Source organism: Pygoscelis adeliae, unplaced genomic scaffold (genome assembly GCF_000699105.1).
Source record: "Pygoscelis adeliae isolate BGI_AS28 unplaced genomic scaffold, ASM69910v1 Scaffold121, whole genome shotgun sequence".
NCBI lineage: Eukaryota > Metazoa > Chordata > Aves > Sphenisciformes > Spheniscidae > Pygoscelis > Pygoscelis adeliae.
In genome coordinates, this window is record NW_008824359.1 from 5,357,599 (window position 1) to 5,366,162 (window position 8,564).

At 42.4% G+C, this 8,564-nt stretch overlaps 1 protein-coding gene across 1 annotated transcript in view; it reads right to left on the minus strand.

Annotated features, from left to right (window-relative positions):
* Positions 1 to 3,018: 3,018 nt before the first annotated feature.
* LOC103913263 (zinc finger protein 91-like) overlaps positions 3,019 to 8,564 on the minus strand; it is a 10,272-nt gene continuing 4,726 nt past the window's right edge. Inside the window, exons 2-4 of the mRNA XM_009319743.1 lie at positions 7,801 to 8,433; positions 6,234 to 6,910; positions 3,019 to 6,200 (exon numbers count right to left, since the gene is read on the minus strand). Coding sequence (XP_009318018.1) covers positions 4,245 to 6,200; positions 6,234 to 6,910; positions 7,801 to 8,433 — 3,266 coding nt within the window. The 3' untranslated portion in view covers positions 3,019 to 4,244. The remainder of the gene's footprint in view (positions 6,201 to 6,233; positions 6,911 to 7,800; positions 8,434 to 8,564) is intronic.

An 8,564-nucleotide genomic window follows, 5' to 3' on the forward strand; every position in this document is an offset into this window, starting at 1 on the left:
CGGCCGGGCCGGGCCGGGCCTGCTGGCAAATGGTGACGTGATTGTTCATGAACTTGCGTCAAATTCCCCAACGGACACAAACGGGGAAGGAAGGGGGCAGCGGAAGAAAATCAGATTTCACCGATGTTACATTTACAGCGTGTTTTGTTAATCCGAGAAAAACCGTGCGTTTACAGGGCCGCACGGTAGCCCAAGTGAAAACTGAAGTGGAAGCGTACAGTAACGCACGGATCTTCACCCCCATTAAATCCTACATTTCAGGCTCCCGGGCAGCGCGCAGGGACCTCCGCCCCTTGCTGCCTGCCTCCGCGGGGTTGGGAAGGATTTCAAACCCTGCGCAGGGCGTAGCTCAGGCGGGGCTGAGCCCACCAAGGAGAACACCCGGCAGAGACAGCCGTCTCCTCCTTTCCAGCACCGAGTTTAAGGAGTCGTCACCCAACGTGGTTTTTGGATTGAACTGTAAGTAGTTACAAGAGGCCGAATAATCAACGTTCGTTATTTACGTTCACACCTACAAGACCTAATTAGTAATTTTTTCTCACAGATGACGTCTGTGAGAGGAAAAGGACCTGGGGGTGTTGGTCAACAGCCGGCTGAACATGAGCCGGCAGTGTGCCCAGGCGGCCAAGAAGGCCAATGGCATCCTGGCCTGTATCAGAAATAGTGTGGCCAGCAGGAGCAGGGAAGTGATCGTGCCCCTGTACTCGGCACTGGTGCGGCCGCACCTCGAATACTGCGTTCAGTTTTGGGCCCCTCACTACAAGAAGGATGTTGAGATGTTGGAACGTGTCCAGAGAAGGGCAACGAAGCTGGTGAGGGGTCTGGAGAACAAGTCTGATGAGGAGCAGCTGAGGGAGCTGGGGTTGTTTAGCCTGGAGAAAAGGAGGCTCAGGGGAGACCTCATCGCTCTCTACAACTACCTGAAAGGAGGCTGTAGCGAGGTGGGTGTTGGTCTCTTCTCCCAAGTAACTGGCGAAAGGACGAGAGGAAATGGCCTCAAGTTGCGCCAGGGGAGGTTTAGATTGGATGTGAGGAAAAATTTCTTTACTGACAGAGTGGTTAAACATTGGACCAGGCTGCCCAGGGAAGTGGTGGAGTCCCCATCCCTGGAAGTATTTAAAAGACGGGTAGATGAGGCGCTTAGGGACATGGTTTAGTGGGCATGGTGTTGTTGGGTTGACAGTTGGACTCAATGATCTTAGAGGTCTCTTCCAACCTTAATGATTCTATGATTCTAAGTCCTGCCCATGTCATCCGCTGTCCAGCAGCAAAACCGGCCTTTATCAAGAAGGCCATGGAGGAGCTTCGTTTCTTTAGCGGATTATAGTTACCGATGTTTGCAGAAGAAGAGGCTATTACAATGGCTCTTTCACCATCATTTCCAAACGCAACTGCTACCGAGGCTCTGAATTTCCCAACTGGGTACCAGTGCACCGAGCTGCCACTGCATTTCTCACCCTAACTTATTTCTTGACATTGGATTAGCAGCTGTTTCTGCTATTTCAAAACAACTGCTGGGCTTGCCACACTATTTAGTCTAAATATGAAGAAAAACTGTCGTATTTCCTTCCTTGTATTGTAGATAAATCTGGTTGGTGGTTAACCATATTGCTGCATGGCCTCATTCACCTATATTAATTTCCTTCACCCTGTGTTTAGCTTTTATTCACTTATTTAGTAGATGCATAAGAGATAAAATGACACCTATTTGCTCAAGTTGTTTGTCATTAGTGTGATTTACTATTACATTTTACTGTTTTGTCCAAATTCAAGATGTGTTCATAAAGAAAATTAAGCAAATTTTTTTGGTTGAAATAGAAAACTTCCTAGTATGATTTAGGAAAGGCTTTGATTTTTGTTAAAACTCTGCAAGAATAAAAAATATTACACTTAACTAGCAAAAAAAACCAACCCAAGAACAGCCCGTGTCCTTATTTTAAAACGAGCATGCCTTTACATTTAAATTTCTCCAACTCGGCAGACTGAGAATCACTTCCGATCCCCAAAAGTGCAGTGCATTGCGTAAGGAACAGAGGGGAACCTCATGAGTCACAAAACACTTCATTTGTTTTTATTAGAGGCAGCCACCTGGAATAATTATTTTTACAAATTCATCAAGCTCCATCTGAAAATGTCTTCTGTTGTTCTTACTTACAACTAAAAGAAACTTACGCTGTTTACAAACTCTCTTCAAAATTCCCTTCAATGAATTTATCCCCCTTAAATTGGGCTCCCTTCTTCATCGTTGTACACCATACTTTTAAACAATTATTCTCTACCATATTTAGCTTTCCTAGTCTCATCTGATATATAGGCTTAAAATTCTCCTCGCCATTTTTGTTTCCTCTTTGTACCTCTTCTTTTGAATTTTTCTTCAAATCAATGGTCAGAATGGTACAGTAATGCAGGTAAAAATTCCTCCACGCTTGTGTAACAGTGTTAATATTTCCCAGAAACGCTTTTCTTTATGCACATCAGGATAACGTTCTTCTTTCTCACAACTGAATCAGGTGGTTAGCTCAATCAGTCTAAAATCTGAATCACTCATTCACCAAATGGTGACTTCCCACCTGTAGTAAAAACATCCGTAACCACCAGGGTTCAGAGTCTAAGTATCAACAGATATTTACTTGTCTGATTTTACTGCAACTACAAAGAACTAGATCGCTTAAATACCTTTGCTGACCATGGCCTTAAATGCATGCATCTATTCATGAGTTTCAATCCATTCTTGGAAAATTGCGTTCCGAATCAGAGAATGGCTGCGGGACTTGCGGAGGTCATCTGGCCCAACCCCCTGCTCAAGCAGGGCCACCCAGAGCTGGTTGCCCAGGGCCATGTCCAGGTGGCTTTTGAGTATCTCCGAAGAGGGAGACTCCACCACCTCTCTGGGCAACCGTCTCCAAACTGTCTCCTACGTTACCAGAAAGCTTCCGCAAGATATTATCTGTATCGTATTTATAAAGAAAAGCATAGAGAGCAGTAAAAAAGCAGTGGTAGTTGCACGTTTACATTCTCTAAATTAAGCTATAGGTTTACTCTGCTGTTCCACGGACTGAACATTAGGGGACAGGCAGCACCAGACCTTCGCCACTGTCTTTCCTCACACAAGAAGGTAACACCACTGTTACCAATACCACTGAACATATTAGTCAGTGATGTCCACACAGAGTTTCTAGCACTGTGTAACTCTCTAAGACAAGCAAAGATCTGTCTAGATTTGAATATGAAGTGGAAGAAGCATCCATCTGTCTTCACCATACCAGGTAACAACTGCTGTTTGGCACAAGTGGTCCTTATACATGGTATTTTAGATGCACACTAAAGCTCTTTAACAAAATAAATTTTACAGTTCAAGATACTGCTAAGGTTTTCAATGTAACTAAGTGGTATTTGCAATATACCAGCAAGTGGTTAAATTAACAGAAGTTCTTTGAAAAGTATGATATTGTCTATTTAAAGAAACAAAAAGCACAGTAACTACCAGCCTGAGAAAAGATAAGGCATTTCATACTAGATTCACATTAGACATTTACATAAAATTGAAGATGAATTTAAGGATTCTCAGTATCATAAAATATCTGATTAAGGACATTACCATTTCTGTCAGACTACTCAAAGAATTGTCAAAACTACAGACAAGGTAACAGCCTAATAAACCTTTTATATATACACACATACAGAAAACATTTTCATATCCCTATTATCCAGTGATGACAAGAACCTTTTGTTTCTGCAATTTTCTGAGATGCTATTTTTTTTTCCCTTGCAAGTATTGCAAGAGAACCTGGGAGTAGGGAATGCAACTTTCAGCAGATGGGAGGTAGCATTAAGCCTCCAAACACATTGACAATTTTAAAATGAAAAGTTATTACTATACAATATAAAGTGCACTTCCTTCCCTCCCTTTAAACATTCTTTCAGTCAGACATTAATTTTTTACAAGAAAATAAGTGGCACAGAGTAACTGTTTAAACTGATGAACATTGGCCAAATCATAACTGACCTCATGGTATTAAGAAGTTACTCAGGCATGAAAAAGTGCCTCCGAGATCTTCTTTAGCACAGTCTGTGCTAGAACTGAAGCTCTCAGAACGTGGAGCAAACCAGCACCCCAAGTTTCACTCTCTGGACGCATCCATTACCAGCCATCGTTCTGGGGACGCAGGGGAATATAAAGCAATGAACAAATTCAGGACATGCAAACCTCGCCAGAACGGAGTGGCAACTTGCGATTCCCAAGCTTATATTCCAAGCTTATGTTGCCGCTTATGCTTTTCCAGAAGTGTTTTGGTAGGCAGCATCACATTACACTTTCCACACTTGTACTTTTTTCTGTGTGTTTTTACATGCTTTTGGAAAGCACGCTTATCTACTGTAGAAAATTTACACCTTCTGCAGTGCAACTTTAAATGAGTCAGCAAGTGCCGCTTCAGGTGGCTAGATGTGCGGAAAGCAACAGCGCACTGACCGCACTTGAACGGCTTCTCCCCTGTATGAATTCTCAAGTGTGGCTTCAAGTTTCCATTGTGGGTTGTGCAATAGCCGCACTCTTCACACGTGTATATTTTGACAGGCAGCTGCTTTTGTTCGTAGAGACATCCAGTAGATGAGCCTTCCTCACAAGAGTGTGAAGCCAGATGCCGTTTCAAGGACAGCCATTTGCTTGTTGAATAGTCACAGTTCCTGCACTTGAGATAGTCCATATTAAAATGCGTGACTCTGTGTCTTTTCAGGTGACTGGAAGTACGAAACTTCTTCTGACAAACACTGCAGCTGTAAGGTTTCTCACCTGTGTGAGTTCTTATATGTAGTTCAAGGTTGCTTAAAGCGTAAGTAGCGTACTCGCACTCTGCACACTGATAGAATTGGGGCTGACTTTGCGCCAGCAAATCATTTTCTTTGCCCCTCTGGACATCTGGCTGTACTCCACAGACTTCTGAACCAAGCAAGGAATGGACGCTGTTTGAACCTTCCGAGGAACAAAAATCTCTTTCTGGACACGTGCCTACATGCATTTCATGATGCAATTCAAGATTCTCTAAACGGCTATCTACACAGAGGCAATGGCCAAACTCATATTCATTCTTTACGTGAATAAGGCTGTGTTTCTGCAAATGGTTTGATGTTTTAAATGTCTTATTGCATTCGTTACACACAAATGGTTTTTCATCTGTATGTATTTTTAGGTGCAGCATAAAGTCGCTGTGAACAGCGGTAGCATAATTGCAGTGTTGGCACTTGTACGTTTTGAATGTAGACAAATTGGAAGGCCACGTATCCTTTAAGTTTTCCACAAATCTATGATACGTGTCGTCATCTTGAACTTGTGAATGAGAGGCCTTGGAGTTGAAGAGAGGTTCCTCTTTGCAAATGACAGTGTCCATTGTGTATGAATTCAGAGGAACTTCTGATCTATTCCCAATAATAGGTAAGCTGTTGCTTCCATGGCTGTTTTCAGGGAATTTCTTTCCAGAGCACATTTTCTTACTGTCCTGCACATCACCTGCCCGCTCAAAGTCTACTGCTGAAGCCAGCATTCCCCCACTGAGACAATCATTTTCCTTACCAGAAAGAGACAGAGAAACGCGGGTCTGGGAATCACTGTCAACTTTGCATATTTTGCTTTCATGATATTCATTGCTCTGATTCGTGTAACCATTAGCAGTAGCCCTAAACCGCTCGTGAAATTTCTTATGAAAGCTGAGATGTCCTCTGGTGTAAAACACTATGTTACACTCATCGCATGTGTAATTCTTTAAAGGTCTTCGAGTTCTCTTTCTTCCACTGACGAAGCTGAGTTGCTGCCCTTGGCACGTTTCTTTGCCTGCATGTGATCTTCTGTGTCTCTTTAACCCAGTGGCGCTTGTGAATGCCGACTGGCAGAACTCACAGGAGTATGGTTTAGCCCCTGTGTGTGTGTAGCTATGCCTTACCATGCTTGCAAAATATAACGAAAGAAAGGTGCAAAACCTGCACTGGTACAGCTTATACCCAGCATGCCAGTACATGTGATTTAGCAGATGGGATAAGCTAACGCAGGAGTAATCACATTGAGGACACTGGTAAGGTGGTCGCTCTTTATGTCCCTTCATGTGATGAATAAAAATCCTAGGATTGGATGAAGCAAAGAAACAAATTTTGCAGGAAAAACTAACTGGCACACCCAGAGGTGCAAAGTCCCTTTCAATTTTGATGAAAAATTTCTCATATTTACTTTCTTTTTTCTTGGCCTCAGATTTTCTTTCTTCAGATCTTCTCTGCCTATTTTTTCTCGCATTTATTCTATTTTTTCTTGCCTTTTGCAACCTAGTCATTTTCTTATGAAATTTAAGGTGATTCTTAAGGTTGACAGAAAAGAAAAAGGTTCTTTTACAAAAGCAGCATTTATGTATTTTCTTATCTTTATGAGCTGAATAAAGATGTTTCTTTAGATGTGCACTGCATTTATATACAGAACTACAAAACCTGCACTTCAAATTCAATCTTTCATGCTTATTTATAGAACAAGATGCTTTAGAAAGAGGTTTGATGGTCACACTATTACCTAGCCATGCTAAACCTTCTTGCTGGCTTTGGAATTCTTTTGGGCTTGCATGAGGAGAAACAACGTTTTGTTGCCGGTATCTTTTTTTAGGAAATGGCGTTAACGTCTTATAAATATGCTCTCCAGTAATATTTGATTCAGCAGAAGTGGAAGTGTTCACCTCTAGTTTCCCTGCATCTTTTAGCAATTCTTCTGAAGTAGGAGAACATCCATTAAGAAACAGAGCAGAACAATCATAGGCAAATTTTGGTTCTTCTTTCAAGCCATGTTCCAAAAGAGAACTCAGAGTTTCGTCTTCAAATTTGCTTCTCTGTCTTTCTCTGTTATTAGCTTCATTATCTCCATTCTTTGAAAAATCAGGATCTACAGGGTTATAAAAAGTCACATGCATGACATTCCATACAACCACCAATGTTCATGATTAATTGGTAGTAATAATCCCAAATTGTCTAACGACTTGCTTGCTCTTCACTCCTTTTGCTTCCTTAATATTTCCCTATCTCTACTTCTCTCCTAATGTCTCTCTCCATGCTTCCCCCCCCCAACATTTAAATAATGTTTTAAGAGAAGAAATCCTAGTTAGGAGCCTCCTTCTTTTCACTTCCTCTTTTCACTCAAAGCTCCGAATTTCACAGGACAACACTGCATCCCCTACAGTTTTTAATGAAACTGCTTTATGCCAGAATTCCTATGAAAGTACTGTCACCAAACTTTGCTAGCGCTCCGTTCTCAGAAGTATGACGCTCCTTCTGCTGCCTTCTGTCTGTTAGAAGGGAAAGTACTCTTAGTACTTCTCTACGCCTTTCCTCCTGAAGGACTTCCATCTGCTATAAGGAATGGTGGAATTTAAACCTACATTATGCCTCTCCCAGTCTCTGCTTATATTGATGAGAGTTCCTGCCCATTGGTTTTCTCTCCCTAATATCTCTAATTGGGATTAAAAAACCCTTTAACCTAAGTTTTTATTTTCAGATCCTTTTCCCCAATGAAAGGCTGCCCTTCTGCAAACTGCAGCAGAACGAAACAGCACCATTTTATTGTAGTGCCACTACTTTTCACAGGAGTCTGTGAAAGAACTCAGCATACGCCAGCCAATATTCTCTTTCTGCTGCACACGATATTAATCTATGTTGAAATGCTTACTCTAAAATAAACAGGTTTGGCATTCTTCCCATACACTTTTCAACCTATTTAAAAAACTTGAGATTTACCAGATTTCTTAAACTCTCGCACTAGTCTTATTAACAAGTTACCTTCCATTTCAACAATTGCCTCCACCTCCTTGTGGATTTCTGGTTGTTTCTCTTGACTGCCATCAGAAAGAACACTTGCAGCACTGACAAGTTCCTCTTCGTGTCTGGGTATCGCCACCAATGTCAACTGTCTGCTTGTCTTGATGGTATCATCGCTACCCTCACTGCCAGCGGAGGAGAGGGGAGGAGGAATCTTCTGAAAGCCATCATCACCATCACATTCTTTGCTGTCACCGGTTTCGTTTATCTCTGTAAGCTCTGTTTTGCAAGTCAATGTAGGCAACACATAATTTTGACTATATTTATCCGTGCCTGCATCACACCAATCACTTAAAGATGATTTTGATCTGTTACACACACTCTCGGCAACCCATTTTTCTTCCGAGTATTTCACACTATGATCCTTGTTTGAAGCAGTCTTGTTTTCTTCCCAAATGCTTAAACTGTCACTGCCATTTGAAGGTGTCACACTGCTTTTCAGAAGAATGCTATGGTTTAAGTTATCCTCCTGCTCATCCCCCTTCTTCAGCTCGGGAACGGACGCTGCTTGCTCCTCAGCATCGTCGTGGAGAAAATCATCATCGCTCAGCACAAAGACAGTGACGGGGAGAACAATTTCAAAGACATCCGACTCTGAGGGCAGAAAAGGAGAGTATGAGTGCTAGTTCCGAAACTCCTGAAGCGATCGCGCACCCCCGACCCCCGGCTGGGCCCGCATGCACAGACCCGGACCCGGGCCCAGGCCCAGGCCCAGGCCCAGGCCG